Genomic DNA, 19,626 nt, shown 5'->3' on the forward strand with positions numbered 1-19,626 from the left:
ATGGTTGGGCTTCCCTCTCTAGAACGTGAAGATCATTCTTGATGGACCTAGTGTGTCGGGCCAACCCACCCAACGTTTTAGTTACAGTACTTGCTCGGGCATTACCGTGAGAGCCATCCCTATCTCACGGTAATGCCCGAGCAAGTACTGTAACTAAAACGTTGCCCGTGGTATGTATCAGTGAAGGAAGACCTAAATCGAGTTTTCAGGTATGGACAGATCAAAAAGGTACATTCTGCATAAAGCGGCTCACAACTATACAAGGACCCAATCAGGAGCAACCCATGTCTGCAATTGTTATTCCTAGAGAGAGTAATGTACACGATTTGGATCTTTTGGGGTCGCAGTCTTGGAAAGAATGGGAGATGGTGCTAAACACAACTTCCACTTCATTTCCTTGGTATTCCTCAGAATTTGCCATTTCTGTTATCACCCAAAATGCAACATTAAACATTTACTTATTGTAGCCATTTAATGACGTTTTTAAACGACATTTGTTCACTTTTTTACGATTTTCCAATAAATTTCACGAATTCTTCAGTGTAAATAAACAATTTTCACATATCTGCCAAAACAAAAGAACAGCTGTTACAGATGTTGCCATGTTGTTTTAATGTTGTATTTTCTTTTACCAATATCCATGTACATGTACCAATATCCATGTTCTTTTACAGTGGATTGTTAATAACTGACATTTTTCTTGCTAGAAATGTTTATTAATTTGAAAATTTATTTATTTTTTATACAAAAAATAAGAATTAATTAATCTCAAAGTTATTTGTGCAAAAAATGACGGTATGGCAACACAAATTATTATTTCAAGGGTTCACAAGTCGCGCCATTATTTTCCATTTTCCGACTTGTCAACCCTTGTTCACTTTTTGTGCTCCTCCCTGCTCAATCATAATAGCTCGAGCAGGTGAAAGTGAACTGCAACTCACTTGTGAGTAGCTCCCTACGTGAAGATTCATAATCGCTATGCTAATTTAATAAACCCAAAGTTGGTTAATATATTTTTAAATACACACTACACGCGATCTAAAACTTGCCCCTCTTTTTTAAATTTTGTTGCAGACTCTGTTTTTAGAGGACTGCTAATTCTCTGTTTTAGAGATTTCACATAAAAATTCTCTTCACTTCTACCTTTTCATAACTTTTGAAAGTCTTATTTTTCATATGGTTTGGAAACTTAAGATGTCAATATCTCGGAAAATATGGATTTCTACTAATTCCTTGCGATTAGTACAACAAGAACATTATGACTCGAATAGTTTTTCCTAAACTCAACTTGCTCCCAAACAATAAATAACTAAGAACGCTTAAAATGGGGGTTCACAATAAATTAGAGGATATACAAAACATTTTTTTTTTGGGTTTTTGTTCTTGTTTTTTAGTGTGTTTACACAGTTTATTTAAGGATTTTTGTTTGTTTAGCAGGTTTTATGAATAATCATAATAAACGTAGTAGTAGAATATTAGGAGAATGTCATTTGGTTTTTCGATTAATGAAAGTGAGGCTGACTTGAATTTTTAAATTCCTTATTTTTTGGGTTTTTTTTTTGCTTTTTTGATAACAAATACGAAAAAAGACGAAACGACGATAGATAAATAACAAAAAAAGAAAACCTAGAAATAGTTATATGTATATGTAGGTATGTAATAGTTGAAAAAACACAACAAAAACAATTTTACGTAATGACAACGTAAATAACTGGTTTATTTAGAAATTTTAATAAAAAATAAGAGATTTGATAAATTATGCCAAAAAGACAGAAATAAAGAAAAAAAAATAGAAGACAGAACAGAAAAGAGGATTATTATATAAATTATATATAAAAACATTATATTATTAATTCATTCATACTTTCACAGATGCTTCATTTGGTTGGGGAGCGATTTTAACTTCTTTTCCACCACAGAAGCAAGGAAGCATTTTGTTTGTTTCACTCTGTTTCTTCTTTGTTTTGTTTTTGACAACAAAATTGGGGGGTTGGGGAATAAATAATAAAAAAACAATACAACTTTTTTTTTTTTTGATTTTTTTTTGGTTATTATAAAAAACAAAATGAAATTATTTATTAAAAAAATAATAAATAATATAATGCTCTGCCTAACAAAAAAAATTACATATGATTTGAATTTTTGTTTCACGAATTTGTTGTATATGTATAAAGTTGGTTTTTTTTTTGTTGCAAACAAAGAAAAAATATTTTTTTTTTAGTTTAAAAATATACAAATAAAGAAATATATTTTCAATATAGATCATAAAAACCGTGGATTTTTATTATTTTTGTTGTTTGTTTTGCACTTGTTTATTGCTAATTGGTTGTTATTGTAGCTCTTCTTGGGGTTGTTGCTGTTGTGTTCTTTGTTTTTTTGGTAGAATTACTAACGAAACAAAACAAGGAAGAGTTGCCCTGGAGAAAAAGTAAAGAAGCCAGAAACGTGCAATTTGAAAGCTAATCTAGAGAAAAAATATGTGAAGGAGGAGGGATCCACCCCCCTTACCTTCTTCCTTCCTCATCTTTTGTATATTTTGTTCTTTTGCTAGAAAAGGCCAAATTTAAAAACAAAAATTGCCTTTGGTTTTCTACTTTCCTTCTAACTTCTTCACTTCTTCGTCTGTTCGTTTGTTGCTTCCTTCCTTTATGTTTGTTGGACGCATTGTTCCTCTCTCTCTGTTTGCTATTGAATTTACAAAACATCAGGATGTTGGTTGTGTTATTATTTTTATATATATTTTTTGACCATGTTTTTTGTTTTCTTAGCTGTTGTTGTTGCTGTCTGTTATTATTTTTTGTATTGTAGTAGAAGATCCAAGACTGTTTTCGGAGTTGTTTTTGTTTATTTTTAAAATGTGTGTGTTGTGTTGTTGTTGTTATGCATTGAATTTTAATTTAAAATATTTTCTTGCTGAAATTTCTGTTGGATTTTCTCTTCTTCTCTTGTTTTAAAAATATTTAATTTTGTTGTTGTTGTGGTTGTTGTTGGTTTTTCATAGTCATTTTAAAAAGGAAACAATTTAGTTTGGTTGTTAGTTGTCACCACCTTCTTGTGGTTCATCGCCATCACCTTGGGTGTCCGATGTCCAGAGGGTAAGGTTATCTCTCAACAATTGCATGATGAGTGTTGAGTCCTTGTATGAATCCTCGTTGAGGGTATCCAGTTCAGCTATCGCATCATCGAATGCCTATACAGGTATAAGAGGGAGAGTTATTAGTATGCGAAATTTTATTGAATTTTTTTATTTAGAGAATTATTAAACAAAACAACAACAACAACAAATATAAAGAAATGTATATATGTAGCAAAGAATTTTTTTAAACCCGACATTAAATTTTAGTAGCTTTTTTTGTTTGGGGAAAATGGGATAGATTTCTTGGAAGTAAACAAATCAATAGAATAGCAACAATTGGTATTTTTATTATTTCTAAAATGTTAATTATTTTTAAAATGTCCATTTTCTTAAATAGCCATTATTGTGAGATATGAGAATAGGTTTCTTTAAATTCCGTCTTAAAATGCAAAATGTAAATAACGTGTAAAAATTATGCCGATATCTATGTAGATCCCATCTTTGATAAGAACAGACTATGCAAATCATTTTCGTCGGTAAGAATAGACATTTTTAATCAGAGTGGTAAAAATTGCGGCGTGTCGAACATATTACGGCAATATTTTTGTAAGAAATTGTGCTTCTAAAGACCCTTTCTGTAACAAAGGGTGCTTCTATAGACCCTTTCCGTAAGAAAGGGTGCTTCTATAGACCCTTTCTGTAAGAAAGGGAGCTTCTGTAGACTCTTTCTGTAAGAAATGGTGTCTCTAATAGACCTTTTCCGTAAGAAGGGGTGGTTCTATATACAGTTTCCGTAAGAAAGGCTGCTTCTATAGACACTTTCTGTAAGAAAGGGTGCTTCTATAGACCCTTTCTGAGCGAAAAGGTGCTTCTATAGACCCTTTCTGAGAGAAAGGGTGCTTCTATAGACCCTTTCTGGGAGAAAGGGTGCTTCTATAGACCCTTTCTGAGAGAAAGGATGCTTCTATAGACACTCTATAGACACTTCTGTAGGTCCTTTCTGTAAGAAAAGGAACTTCTGTATGTCCTTTCTGTAAGAAAAGGAACTTCTGTAGGTGCTTTCTGTAAGAAAGGGAGCTTCTGTAGGTCCTTTCTGTAAGAAAGGGTGCCTCTATAGACCTTCTCTGTAAGAAAGGGTGCCTCTATAGACCCTTTCCGTAAGAAAGGGTGCTTCTTTAGACCCTTTCCGTAAGAAAGGGTGCTTCTATAGACCCTTTCAGTAAGAAAGGGTGCTTCTATAGACCCTTTCCGTAAGAAAGGTAGTCTCTATAGACCTTTTTCGTAAGAAAGGGTGCGTCTATAGACCCTTTCCGTAAGAAAGGGTGCTTCTATAGACCCTTTCAGTAAGAAAGGGTGCTTCTATAGACCCTTTCCGTAAGAAAGGTAGTCTCTATAGACCTTTTTCGTAAGAAAGGGTGCGTCTATAGACACTTTCCGTAAAAAAGGTGCTTCTATAGACCCTTTGCGTAAAAAAGGGTGTCTCTATAGACCATTTCTGTAAGAAAGGGTGCGTCTATAGATCCTTTCCATAAGAAAAGGTGCTTCTATAGACCCTTTCCGTAAGAAAGGGTGCTTCTATAGACCCTTTCCGTAAGAAAGGTGTTTCTATAGACCCTTTCTGTAAGAAAGGGAGCTTCTGTAGGTCCTTTCTGTAAGAAAAGGAACTTCTGTAGGTCCTTTCTGTAAGAAAGGGTGCCTCTATAGACCTTCTCTGTAAGAAAGGGTGCTTCTATAGAACCTTTCCGTAAGAAAGGGTGCTTCTATAGAACCTTTCCGTAAGAAAGGGTGCTTCTAAAGACCCTTTCCGTAAGAAAGGGTGCTTCTATAGACCCTTTCCGTAAGAAAAGGTGCTTCTATAGACCCTTTCCGCAAGAAAAGGTGCTTCTATAGACCCTTTCCGTAAGAAAAGGTGTTTCTATAGACCCTTTCCGTAAGAAAGGTGTTTCTATAGACCCTTTTCCTAAGAAAGGGTGCTTCTATAGACCCTTTCCGTAAGAAAGGGTGTCTCCATAGATCTTTTCCGTAAGAAAGGGTGTCTCCATAGATCTTTTCCGTAAGAAAGGTTGCTTCTATAGGCCCTATCCGTAAGAAAGGGTGCTTCTATAGGCTCTTTGAGTAAGAAGGTGTGCATCTATAGACCCTCCCCGTAAGAAAGCGTGCTCCTATAGACAATATCCATAAGAGAGGGTGTATCTATGAACCTTTTCCGTAAGAAAGGGAGTTTCTATAGACCCTTTCCGTAAGAAAGGGTGCTTCTATAGACCCTTTCCGTAAGAAAGGTTGCTTCTATAGACCCTTTCCGTAAGAAAGGGTGCTTCTATAGACCCTTTCCGTAAGAAAGGGTGCTTCTATAGGCACTATCTGTAAGAAAGGGTGCTTCTATAGGCCCTATCCGTAAGAAAATGTGTTTCTACAGACCCTTTCTGTAACAAAGGGTGCTTTTATAGACCCTTTCCGCAAGAAAGGGTGCTTCTATAGACCCTTTCCGTAAGAAAGGCTGCTTCTATAGACCCTTTCCGTAAGAAAGGGTGCCTCTATAGAACCTTTCTGTAAGAAAGGGTGCCTCTATAGACCCTTTCCGTAAGAAAGGGTGCTCTATGGACCCTTTCCGTAAGAAAGGGAGCTTCTATGGACCCTTTCTGTAAGAAAGGGTGCTTCTATATACCCTTTCCGTAAGAAAGGGTGCTTCTATAGACCCTCTCCGTAAGAAAGGGTGCTTCTATAGACACTTTCCGTAAGAAAGGGTGCTTCTATAGACCCTTTCCGTAAGAAAGGGTGCTTTTATATACGCTTTCCGTAAGAAAGGGTTCATCTATAGACCCTTCCCGTAAGAAAAGGTTCATCTATAGACCCTTCCCGTAAGAAAAGGTTCATCTATAGACCCTTCCCGTAAGAAAGGGAGCTTCTGTAGACCCTTTCCGTAAGAAAGGGTGCCTCTATAGACCCTTTCTGAGAGAAAGGGTGCCTCTATAGACCCTTTCCGTAAGAAAGGGTGCTTCTATATACCCTTTCCGTAAGAAAGGGTTCATCTATAGACCCTTTCCGTAAGAAAGGCTGCTTCTATAGACCTTTCCGTAAGAAAGGGTGCTTCTATAGACCCTTTCCGTAAGAAAGGCTGATTTTATAGACCCTTTCTGTAAGAAAAGGTGCGTCTATAGACCCTTTTTGTAAGAAAGGGTGCCTCTAAAGAACCTTTCTGTAAGAAAGGGTGCTTCTATAGACCCTTTCTGCAAGAAAGGGTGCTTCTATAGACCCTTTCCGTAAGAAAGGCTGCTTCTATAGACCCTTTCCGTAAGAAAAGCTGCTTCTATAGACCCTTTCCGTAAGAAAGGCTGCTTCTATAGACCCTTTCCGTAAGAAAGGGTGCTTCTATAGACCCTTTCCGTAAGAAAGGGTGCTTCTATATACCCTTTCTGTAAGAAGGGTGCCTCTGTAGATCCTTTCCGTAAGAAAGGCTGCTTCTATAGACCCTTTCCGTAAGAAAGAGTGCTTCTATAGACCCTTTCCGTAAGAAAGGGTGCTACTATAGACCCTTTCCGTAAGAAAGGGTGCTACTATAGACCCTTTCCGTAAGAAAGGGTGCTGCTATAGACCCTTTCCGTAAGAAAGGGTGCTGCTATAGACCCTTTCCGTAAGAAAGGGTGCTTCTATAGACCCTTTCCGTAAGAAAAGGTGCTTCTATAGACCCTTTCCGTAAGAAAAGGTGCTTCTTTAGACCCTTTCCGTACAAAGGTGCTTCTAGAGACCCTTTCCGTAAGAATGGGTGTCTCTATAGACCTTTTCCGTAAAAAGGGTGCTTCTATAGACCCTTTACGTAAGAAAGGGTGCTTCTTTAGACCCTTTCCGTAAGAAAAGTTGCTTCTATGGACCCTTTCCGTAAGAATGGGTGCTTCTATAGACCCTTTCCGTAAGAAAATGTGCTTCTATGGACCCTTTCCGTAAGAAAGGTTGCTTCTATATTCGTTAAAACTTTCAAAACTGCTTAGCTTAGCTATTAGGTCATTATCTTAGCAAGTATGGATTTGCTCAAACATTTTTGAAATTTTGTATGGGAGGCACCCAAAGAATTGGATCGGTATAGTCCATATTAGAACCTGATCTATGGCAGAAAGAAATATTGCGAGAAAAAAAATTAGACCAAATCGGCTGATCCGTTCGAGTTATTGGGTGCATCATTTTTGCGAAAAATTTTGAGGTTTTGTGGGGGTTGGTGGTCCGGCCAATATGGCTCATCTTCGAACTTGATCCAAGTTTGGGCAAAATATTACGAGGACAAAAACGGTTGATCGGACCTGGCTAAATCTGCAAATTGTCGGAAATGGATTTCGTCCAAATATAATTTGGGTCTAAAAAAATCATGATTTCGATGGGGCACATTTTTGATCGTATCAAAGTGTTAGCCTAAAGGCTGAGGGTATTGATATTCAAGTTGATACTCAATCTAACCTCAAAATTTGATTAATATTTGTGTGCAATATTTTGGCAATTTCTACATTTATCGGAACCTCAAGGTCATTTATTTCTTTTTTTAGTTAAAACCAGTTCATATTTTTGCCACCGTTGAAAATTTTATGTTGCATGGCCGGGGAATTGAACCCAGCCAATCAGTGCCATTGCACCACGGGGTACACATTTGTCTGGAATATTTGACTAAATTCGGAAGTTCTCGGAATTTCATGTTTATTTAAACCCAGTTCATTTTTAACAAAAATTTGCTTTGCTATTCAAATCTAACCTAAAAATTTTAATATTTTTGTGTGGAATCTTTGAGAAAATTGTTCGATACCTCTCGTAACTTAATTTATTATTTATTCTCATTTCATTCTCTTTACATAAACCCGTTCCTTTGTTAATTTTAAAATTCAGCTTCAAACCAACCTCAAAAAAAATAATAATAATAATAATTAGAGTGTATAAATAACCCCCAATAACCCCAAAATCCTACTCTTTAAATACGATTATAAAATTTCTTAGTTTATCTTAAATTTAAAACAATAATAAATACGACTTTGTATACTTGAGGTTAGAAAATGCCATTAAAATTGGTGGTACATTTTTGATTTGTTTACTTAAAAAAAGCTATTAAACACGTTACATCATCAAAAAAGAAAAGAATGAATTTTTGAATTTCCAAAGTGGTTGGGTATGTGGTGGTGGTGTGGTCGGTTGGTGGGTGGCGTTGGAAGAGAATAAAGCACACTGACATTGTGGGCAATGTTTGGAAAAGAAAAACACCACACAAACACCCTTGGTATTGTTTACACAAATACATATAACAAAATTTGATGTTAGTAAACACACAATAAAACATGCAGATATGGTATTTATATTAAAACTATTTTGTTGGAGGGTCAGTGGCATAGGTTTTTTTTTTTGGTTGGTTTGGTTGATTCCAAAAGGACCAAGATATATAGAAATACATATATATGTATGTTTTTTTTTTTTAATTAAACAAGGCAAGCAGACAAATATCATCATCAGCGCATTAGAGGCAGAAGAGCGTGTTTCCTTAGCTCTTTATATGGAATAAGGTTTTTTTTTTTTGGAAAAAAGTACTTCAGAACTTTGTTGTTAGGCTCAAAAGGGTGTTAGACTAATAAACTACAATACGTTTGGTTTGTTTTTGAAAACAAGTAAGGCCAAAAAGTAATTTTTTGGTTCAGGCACGCACAAAACATTTAATTTTCAGGCCCAGCAAAGAAGCGTTTTTGGTAAAATAATAAAAAACGGAAAGAAAAACAATTGTTTGAAAATAAAGAAAGAAAGATTGAAACCTGTTTGGCTAAATGACAGGCCCGCGCTGGTGAATTGATAATTTCATAATAGAAGACGGAAAAGTTGAGAGCAAGACCTAATCTGATGGGATGTGTGGGCTGCATTTTTGTTTTGGCAATATCGAATGCCTCCTGATAGGCCTTTTTCGAATCTTCAACCACGGCTATAAAAATAAGTGAAAACAAAGAAATTGTTGAAATATTTTGAAGAACATAAAGAAAAAAGTATAAAGAATGAAGTAAAGGAACAAAAAAAAAAAAAAAAAAATATGGTTACAATGTGAACAAAAAATGTCAAGAAGGGCAAGAGTGACTGACTGGCTGAGCATGTACAGCTACCACTGTTGGCCATAGTTAAAAAAAACTAAACTAAACAAAAATGAAATGTTTAACAGAAATCCAGACTCCCCAATTTGCATAGAACATTGCTATATTCTATTTGTTTATATGATGATGTTGCGTGTTTTCTCTTTTTTGGGTTGTTGTTGGTAACGATATGCTAACATTTTGAAATATTTCTTTGTTGTTGTTGTTTTGCTTTGGTATTCTCTTTATGTTGTTTTTGTAATAATAACCTGTTTGGCCAATTGGCAAGCTTTGTCTGGAGAATTCAGAATCTCATAGTAGAAGACTGAGAAATTAAGTGCAAGACCCAATCTGATGGGATGTGTTGGTTGCATTTTACCCTTGCTAATTTCAAATGCATCCTGGTATGCGGTTTGGGAGTCGTCAACAACGGCTAAATTTTAAAAAGTTTTAATTATTATTAAAAAAAAATGTTTGTGCATAAAACAGGTTTTTTGTTGATTTTTTTTGGAGGGAAAATATTTTCCATTTTTTTCGGTTTAAACAAATTGTGAATAATTGAAATAAAAATAATGCAATAATACTTACTGTTGCGGGCATCTCCTGTGGCTACTTCAGCTAAATACCTGTAATAATCTCCCTTCATTTTCAGATAGAAAACCTTACTTTCTGGATTGCTAGCTTTAGGAATAAGGTATTTGTCAAGAAGACCCTGGAAAAGGAGAAGAAAGAAAAAATAAATAAGATATTAAAATTTAGTTTTCAAGAAGAACATAAGGAACAAACGAAAGGGCCGACTAATATGATAATCGACCCCATGATAATTTAATATGATGAGCCCAGAGTCAAATATCAAAGTCAAAATGTAGGAACAATATCAGGAAGTTCCTCCAGAAAATGTGCGTTAAAAATGCAGAATTGTGAAGTTTTGAAATACAAAGTTTCGCATTTGTTTGGGAAATACAATACTTAAGACATTTTCGGGCATTTGCAAAGCAACTGGCATTTCGGAAGTCAGCCATTCTGTCCATCGTCCTTTATTAAAAATAGAATAAAACTCTTTGTTTACCACTCTTTTGTGAAATAAAAATACTACTACTTTGTTTGGGAAATACAATACTAAAGACATTTTCGGGCATTTGCAAAGCAACTGACGTTTCGGAAGTCAGCCATACTGCCCATCGTCCTTTATTAAAAATAGAATAACACTCTTTGTTCACCACTCTTTTGTGAAATAAAAATAGTACTTTAAGGTTAACATTCATCCACATTTACCCCTCCCCCCCCCCCCAACCCATTGGTGGTAACATTGCAGTGTTCACCATATATTTTCAGGGTCTAACCGAACGAACAAAACGACTTTGTGTTAAAATATCTATATTTTAAAATAGATTTTATTGATTAAAAATCCATCAACTAACTAGTTAAAGAGTACTAAAACGAAGACGTCAGGTGGGGTAAAGTCCTACTCATACAAACAGGTGTATTCATCATTGTATGTATGTGTATACTTGATGTATACACAACCAACCAAATGGTTGGTGGTACACGCTACGAGGTCGTGAAAAGTAACGATGAGTGAAAATTAAGTTTACTCTCCAGGGAACATAATATTTTTCATTATATTGTAAGGTTAGGGGAGGGCTATAAATAATGAAAATAAACACATCATAATTAAAACGTACCAAGTTGTTTATGTGTACGTGAGTGAGTCTGTGTGTGAATAATCAACTGCTATTGTTAAAGGGCAGCATATAAACAAATATATGTAATTAATTTGTTCTAAAGTGGGGGTGGGTGGTGAATGTAATGCCTGGAAGAGTTAACTTTTTCCTTAAATCCATACTTCAAGATTGGATTGTAACCATGGATTGAACGAATGTATTGTCATTGAATGTGGTACTAAAATAGAAATGAATAATAGGCCGGGGCGATTTGTATGGAAGGAAAAAAGTGATAGTGGGCGCCGGGAGTTTCTGATTCTTGGGATTGTACTAAACAAAAAAGTCCACTAGACCATATGTCTACGGTGAAAATCGAGCCCTCGGATTTTGACTTGAAATTTTTTTCAAGGATATTTTGGCCAAGCCATATCTCAGAAACTTGACCTATCCTGAAAATGTCCTTTTGCGTTCTTAGTACACTCACCAAGGGCTTTCATCTCCAAAAGGAAATTTCCACCCACTGACTTTGAGTCAAATTTTGTAGCACTGTGCAATTTATCGATATTTTCCGAAAAATGTGCACATTCTCGGGGCCATAACTGCCAGAAAGAAGGAGCGTTCCAATGCTTTTGCTATGTACTAGAGAGTTCTTAATTATTGTCTTGGGTACAATTTTTGTCTTTGTTGCCAAAATATCCAAAAAATCATTGAAAAAAAAAACTTCAAGTCAAAATCCGGGGGCTCGATTTTCACCGTAGACATATGGCCTAGTGGACTTTTTTGCTCAGTACAATCCCAATAATCAGAAAATCCAGGCACCCGTGATGGTGTTCAAATCGCCCCACCATAATGAATAAAATTTTCTCCGAAACATTGTTTTTGAAATTTGCACCTGAAATTTCATCTTTGAATTTAATTGTTATTTCCAGAATAATCTGAAGATTAAAAATCTACGAATATTCGTAATATTTTTATGTAATATTTTTTTTCTCTTAATATTCAACTTACCAAAACTTCGTAACAGATTTCCCTAAGTTCCTTCTCTACACGTTCTCTGTACTCGCGGGCGAGTTGTTGTTTTCTGGCGGAGGCTTCGGTTTTCTGCTCAATGGAGGAAATTACTCTCCATGATGATCTATAAAATAAAATTGAAAAAGAGAAATAGAAAATTAGATAAAATTAAAAAAGTCGAAATTCAATCTTCAGAAATATTTATTCACACGGATCGAAATAAGGCTTCAACACAAATTTGTCATGCTTTTTAGAGGAACTAATAAGGGTGGTGCCCTTGAAATTGCATAAGCCATAGTGTTTCGTCCAGCGGCAGCCAAATCAGCCTCAAACCTATGCTTCTACGTAGATTTATATGCTGCTACAACAATAACAATAACTATAATATTAAAGTTGAATTTTTTTTATATTCTCAGTTTCGATCAAAGAGTATAATAAATGAATATTTGTTAAAATGGACCCAAGGATGTGATTGGACATAATATAAGGTACCTTGGCAAGGTAAAATCTGAAACTTAGCTTGTATTGTATTTCGTCTCAATTAAGCATGGGCCTAAACATTGATGAGCAATCTTCTGAAGTATTTCTGAAGTATGGACTTCCCAAGAAGAAAACAAGTAAGAAGGCGTTAATTTCGGCCGGGCCGAACTTGTTATACCCTCCACCACAAGTTGTATTGAAGTAAAATGGAATTGGTTTCCTTTCGTGTATAAAGAAGACTTAATACTAAATTTCAGCAATTTCGGTAAAACAATGTGAGGCACCATTCTATGGGGGCTATTTCAAAACGTCGATCTATACCGACAAATTTCTGACGGAAAGTTTTTAGGCTCAAAAAAGACTAAATACCAAATTTCCTATATTTCGGTAAGAGAATGTGGCTAAAACTTAAAAATACCGAAAATCAAGAAGTACTCTTCTATGGGGATATAGGAAGACGTGGACCTATACTGATAATACTCTTCTGGAATATTTTATAGCTCTTGGAAGACGAAATAACGAATTTCAGCCATTTCGGTTGGGTATTGGCGTCACAATCTTCAGTATTACGAAAATCGGGAGGTATCGTTCTATGGGGGCTATATGAAGGCGTGAACCTATACCGACGAATTTTAGTCAGAAATGGGGCAATATGAAAGTGTGGACTTGTACAGACATATTTCTGGCGAACAGTTTTATATCACATTGAAGACTAAATACCAAATTTCAGCAATTTTGGTGGAATATTGAAGATACAACCTTAAAAATACGAAAAATCGGGAGGTATCTTTCCATGGGGGCTATATGAAGGCGTGGACCTATACCGACAAATTTAAAGGGGAAGTTTGAGTACCCCCAACGAAGTCTAAATACCAAATTTCAGCCATTTCGGTGGAATATTGTGGCCACAACGTTCAAAATACCGAAAATCGGGAGGTACCGTTCTATGGGGGCTATATGAAGGCATGGACCTATACCGACAAAGTTCTGTGGGAAAGTTTTATACCACCAGCGTAGACTAAGTACCAAATTTCAGCCATTTCGGTGTGATAATGAAGCGAAAACCTTCAAAATACCGAAAATCGGGAGGTACCGTTCTATGGGGGCTATATCAAAACGTGGACCGATATATCCCATTTTCAATACCAACCATCCTGCAAGTAATAAAAGCTTCTGTACTAAATTTTGACTCTCTATCTTTAAAATTGCGAGCTGTATCTTGATTTCAACAGACAGACAGACGGACGGACATAGTCAAATCGACATAGAATTTTATGCTGATCAATAATATATTTATATACTTTATGGGGTCTCCGACGAATATTTCGATGTGTTACAAACGGTATGACAAATTTAATTATACCCTCCATATGGTGATAAAATGTCACATTAACAGGAAGCTGAGTATAAAAATTTTCTGAAACGCAGGTGGTCCATTTTTTTAGGTCAATCAAAGTATGTAAACGCCTATTTTTTGGTATTCGTAGAAGGTTTTCAGGATGTCAAATTGAAGACTGAGGTTGCCAAGGCATCTACACCAACATCAGTCGATGGTGGTTTATTTTCAGGTCTTCTGTATAAAGAAGACCGTCTGAGAGGTATTCTGCATATATACATACATATGTTCCCACAACATCCCCGGAGGGACAAGGGAGACTTCTTTCATATCAATAAGTGCACGCCGATTCATATAGGCTCAATGATATGGGACCTACTTTTTATCGCCGAGTCCGAACGGCGTGTCTTGCGACACCACTTGTAGAAATACTCAGGAAATGTCGCCAGCATTACTGAGGGGGAATTTGGCCACCGTTGTAAATTTGATGTTGCTTGGCCTGGGATTCGAACCGCAGACCTTCTGAGTGCAAGGCGGACGTGCTAACCATTGCACCACGGTGGCCCCTTCTGCCTATATAGGAGATCATTATAAGAGTCTTCTGTTTATATAGAAGTCCACCTAAAAGGTCTTCAGTCCAATGAAGACCACCAGAAAGATCGTCTATCTAAATCTCCCACCTGAAAGGTGGAAAGGTGGGTAAAGCAAACCATCTCAAAGGTATTCTGTCAATAAAGAAGACCAAACAATGGTCTTCTGCCTAAAAAAAGACCTCCTGAAAGGCCTCTGTCTTTATAGCAGACCACATCAAGGGTCTTCTGTCTATATAGAAGACCACAAGGCCATATCAGATAATCACAAGGGTCTTCTGTCTAAATAGAAGTCCACCCGAAAGTCTTCTGTCTTTAACGGAGACCATCTAAAGAGCCTTAAGTCTATACAGATGACCACCAGAAAGGTCTTCTGCCTAAACCTTCCACCTGAAAGGTGGAAAGGTGGTTATAGCAGACCATCTCAAAGGCCTTCTGTCAATATAGAAGACCACTCAAGGGTCTTCTGTCTAAAGAAGACCTCCTGAAAGGTCTCCGTCTTTATAGCAGACCACATCAAGGGTCTTCTGTCTATATAGAAGACCACAAGGCCATAGGAGATAATCACAAGGGTCTTCTGTCTAAATAGAAGTCCACCCGAAAGTCTTCTGTCTTTAACGGAGACCATCTAAAGAGCCTTAAGTCTATACAGATGACCACCAGAAAGGTCTTCTCCCTAAAGAAGACACATGAAAGGTCACCTGTTCAATGAAGACCACCTGGAAGATCTTCTGTGTAAAAGGACCACCTGAAAGATCTCTATCTTTATATCAGACCATCTGAAGGGTTCACATCTTGACCAGGTCTATTATGTGAAGGGGTAGATGTCAATCGCGTAGTCCCGTAACACCGCGGGGACTTGGCAAATAAGATATCAACGTGGCTCCGTTCAAATACAGTTGGTACTCTACTACAAATATTGAAAAAAAAATCCTTTAAAAAATTAGGTTCTATATCTCCATACGAAAAAACTTATATCGATGTAAAAACGATTCGAGTTGTAATTTTCTAATTTCATTTGAAATTCGAAACAGCAATTCACGTGTAATTTAAGAATTACAACTCAAGTTCAAATTATTTCATTTGTAATTCGAAATTTTTTATATGTAACCCTGCGTTTACACATGACAGGACAGTTGAGTTCATGTATTGATTGTCAAAAACCCAAAACATGCCTGTGTGACGTAGGCGTTCAGACAACTGCAAAAACAGTTGTAAAATTATGAATGAAAATCGTCAATTTCTTTTTGTTCCCCGTTCACATATTTTGTTTTTGTTCAAGTTATTTTTTTTTTCATCACATTTGAATTATTATCTCACTCATCTCAAAAATTTGTTAACCCGACTCTCTGTGAAAAAATTGATGGACAGCTGGAAGACAGCCGGCAAATGTATGTATGTGTTAGTAAATCAGAGTTGTATTTGAAGACAAACTGTCTGGTGTAAATGCCTAGTAAGTTGAACTAAAAAAAAATCAAATTACAATTGGAAAAATTCATGTTACAATTGGAAAAATTCGAATTACAAATGGAATATTTCGAATTACAAATGTAAAAGTTCAAATTAGAAATTAAATAATTCAAATTAAAAATGAAAAAAAAAAAATCAAATTATAAATGAAATATGTAATTCGAAATTCAATTGGAATTCTCAAACTACAAGTAAATTGTTTCGAATTATTACTGAAATTATTCGAATTACATGCGAAAATGGTGGAGATTTACGAATGATGCAAGAGCAAACCTAAATCTAGATTTAAGCTCAAATTCAATGGCAAATGTTGCAGAAGGCTTGGACCTTAATATTTCACTGATAGATCAAACACTGAATAAACTCATTGTAATAGCTACAGTGGTTTTGTGAACGAGGTATTAGATTTCTCATAAGGCTAAAACTTTTAAAGAATGTACTAGGATGTTGTGTAGGGCAGAGACCACAATTTAAGCAGAATTCTTATACTTCATAATAAAGTGGAACCGCTATTTCACAAATTTCCGAGGTATTCAACAGTTTCCAGTGACCGAAAGTTATATCATAAACATACCTGCGGGCACCAACAACATTTTTGTAAGCAACTGATAGCAAATTTCTTTCTTCATTTGACAGTTCAACACCGGTTTCTGTGACTGATTTCATAGCTTGAGCCATGTCATCGTATCTGTAAAAATGATGAGAAAAAGAAAAGAAAAATAAGTTAAGCTCACATATCGAACAATATTTTATTTTATTAAAGATTGTATTTCTTAACAAAAATTCTTACCTTTCGGATTGTTCGGCCAATTTTGCCTTTTGGACCAATTCCTCTTTATCGACTGTTGACATTTTGATGTGTTTTGTTTTGCTTTAACTTAGAAATTTAAAAAGTTACTTGTTTTTTTGTTTTTGTAATGGGTAAACGCTTGCCCACAACTTTAATGTTTTGAATACAGTTCGCGCTTAGAGAGATTATAATGTAAGGAATCTAAAACTGAATGCGTCGCTCACAGTATGACTATCTGTAATGGAAATAAAACAAAAACAAAAAAATGGACATTAGTAAATAAAATAAAATTTAATTATATATAATAAAAAGGGGGGAAAATAGATTTTGCAAAATATAGAGTAAGCCTTTGTTTTTTAATTGCCACCAACCAACAATTGTAGGCCGATCATCAAGTTCAATGCTGATTCCAGTGTATATTCATTTTACACGTTTAAACAAATGTACTTGAGAAATGTATGTGTGTGCCTTTGTTTGTGATTTTAATGAGGTAATAATACTTTGTTTCAATATTACTTCACTCTTTCAATATCACTTATTATTGCAATTAGTCATTTAATGAGTGTGTGAATACTAAAAAAGCCAATGAACTTGCTTTTTTTCCGCATGAATAAAATTTATAAAATTAAATTTGCTTTGTTTGAAGATATTATTTTAGAATGGCAACCAGAAGTGCAGAGGTTTATGTTAAAGAAATTTACATTGATGTCCATACGAGTCACATCAAGGACATTAGGGCAAGGGAAACAAGTTAAATTTTAGGAGCACTAACTGGGTTGATTGCACAGGTCGACTTCAATACAGGAAACGACCTCATGGGTCGATTTCTATAAAGAAGACTACCTGAGAGGTCGATTTCTATAAAGAAGGCGACCTCATAGGTCGACATCTATGAAGAAGACGATCTCATAGGTCGACTTCTATAAAGACGACGACCTCATGGGTCGATTTTTATAAAGAAGACGACCCGATAGGTCGATTTCTATAAAGACGACGACCTCATGGGTTAATTTTTATAAAGAAGACGACCCGATAGGTCGATTTCTATAAAGACGACGACCTCATGGGTCGATTTTTATAAAGAAGACGACCTCATAGGTCGACATCTATGAAGAAAGCGACCTCATATGTCGACTTCTATACAGAAAACGACCTCATGGATCGATTTCTATAAAGATGTCGACCCCATAGGTTGGCATTTACAAAGAAGACGACCTCATAGATCGACTACGATACCAAAAACAACCTTATGGGTAGATTTCTATAAAGAAGACGACCTGATGATTCGATCTCTATAAAAAAAACTGCCTCACAGGTCGATTTTTATAAAGAAGACGATCTCATAGGCCGACTTCTATAAAGAACACTACCTCCCTCATAGGTCGATTTCTATAAAGAAGACGACCTCATATGTCGATTTCTATAAAGAAGACGTCCTCATGGTCGACTTCTATAAAGAAAACGACCTCATGGTCGACTTCTATAAAGAAGATGACCTCATGGGTCGACTTCCATAAAGAAGACTACCTCATGGGTCGACTTCTATAAAGAAGACGATCTCATGGGTCGACTTCTATAAAGACGATCTCATAGGTCGACTTCTATAAAGTAGACGATATCATAGGTTGACTTCTATAAAGACGACGACCTCATAGGTCGATTTTTATAAAGACAACCTCATAGGTCGATGTCTATAAAGACGACGACCCCATAGGTAGACTTCTATAAAGACGACGACCTCATGGTTCGATTTTTATAAAGATCACGACCTCATAAGTCGATTTCTATAAAATCGACGACCTCATGGGTCGGCTTCTATAAAGAAGACGATCTCATAAGTCGACTTCTGGCAAAACAATTTTAAATTACATTGATAGTCACAATAAATACTCGGCTTTAATTCTTTGGAAGTTGCAGCCTATAATTGGGAAAGAATGTTCTTCCGCTACTAACGACATACATTAATTATATCATAACGAGGACGACAAGACAAAGAATCATCTCCCAAAAATTAATAAGATGTCTCCAAACTGAAGCCGCACAAAGAGCCCTGAAATGTTGACATTTTTATATCGTGTTATAACATTAAAACGAATGGCAAAGTAACCCAATTACATTTCACTTACTGCAGAAGTAAATCTAATAATCTACGAGTCCGAATCCTACATGATGATGCATCATTCGTTTCTTATTAGATTGATTTGTTTATTTCAAGTCCATAAGCCATACTTTGTTCTATATTTTGTGTTTCCGCAAACTATGTGAGAACATTTCACTAAACATACATATGTATAAAAAAATTAATTATTTATTTCCTTAATTTATATAACACAATTGAACCAAAATAATTACCTAAAATCTCATATTGTCATGCCTTTCCGCTGTTTGGCCTTTCTTGCTTGCCCTCTTCTTTTGATATGTCGTCTATCTACTCGTTGATGCAATAATGACACATAACTATTTGATGAGTCATCTTGTTGCTGCTGCTATTGCAATGCATTTTTTCATGTCTTTTGTTATTACAAAAATTTTGTTTAAAATTGTTTCCCATACAAAATCCAATTGCATGGAGATTATTATTAATAATTTGTGTGTGTTTAATAGCACTGCCTTATTATTTGAAAAACAATTGAAAAATTGTTGCTTAAGAAATTAAGACATGGCCTTAAGATGCCACATGTGAATGTGAAGGCTGCATTTGATGACAGTTCTGAGTGCAAAGGCACTGAAAGAAAACTTTCTCTCTCTCTTCTTCTCATACTAAATGTGTTATGTTTGGTATAAATTAATACTTTATGGAAATTAAATATATTTATGGAATCTAAATTATGGGATATATAGGATATTTGCTAGTACTGTTATATATTGTCTTAGTGACTTATTGTAATGTAAAAAAGGAGAACGCCCACCCTTTTTCTCTCGTGTGGGGTGGTGGTGGTAAATAAAATTCTTTCTCCTCTATTAAATGTTAATGATGATGAATTGTGTTAGTTAGTCGTAAGTGTAACGTATGGTACGCTATGTTAGAAGTAGTTTAACATGTTTGCGGACGCAAAAATATTCAAAGAGGTGCAAAAAATGACACCCAATTATTTTCGAAATTAGTTATATTACATTTATTTGTTAAAT

General features: G+C 35.5%; 1 protein-coding gene across 9 annotated transcripts in view; it reads right to left on the reverse strand.

The window, feature by feature from the left end:
• Positions 1-2,278: 2,278 nt before the first annotated feature.
• The window catches only part of 14-3-3zeta (tyrosine 3-monooxygenase/tryptophan 5-monooxygenase activation protein zeta), a 53,690-nt gene continuing 36,342 nt past the window's right edge, over positions 2,279-19,626 (reverse strand). For 5 of the 9 annotated variants that reach the window (XM_073991653.1, XM_073991656.1, XM_073991652.1 and 2 more), the window contains exons 2-7: positions 16,498-16,732; positions 16,282-16,395; positions 11,829-11,955; positions 9,745-9,868; positions 9,426-9,589; positions 2,279-3,190 (exon numbers count right to left, since the gene is read on the reverse strand). In XM_073991653.1, the coding sequence (XP_073847754.1) occupies positions 3,035-3,190; positions 9,426-9,589; positions 9,745-9,868; positions 11,829-11,955; positions 16,282-16,395; positions 16,498-16,559 (747 nt within the window). In that variant the 5' untranslated portion in view covers positions 16,560-16,732 and the 3' untranslated portion in view covers positions 2,279-3,034. Of the gene's footprint in view, positions 3,191-8,850; positions 9,015-9,425; positions 9,590-9,744; positions 9,869-11,828; positions 11,956-16,281; positions 16,396-16,497; positions 16,733-19,626 lie in introns of all 9 variants that reach the window. The other 4 variants (XM_073991658.1, XM_073991657.1, XM_073991660.1 and 1 more) reach the window with 1 other exon arrangement.

The sequence above is a fragment of the Musca autumnalis genome, unplaced genomic scaffold, assembly GCF_047663935.1.
Source record: "Musca autumnalis isolate F117 unplaced genomic scaffold, ASM4766393v1 scaffold_5, whole genome shotgun sequence".
Classification (NCBI taxonomy): Eukaryota; Metazoa; Arthropoda; class Insecta; order Diptera; family Muscidae; genus Musca; species Musca autumnalis.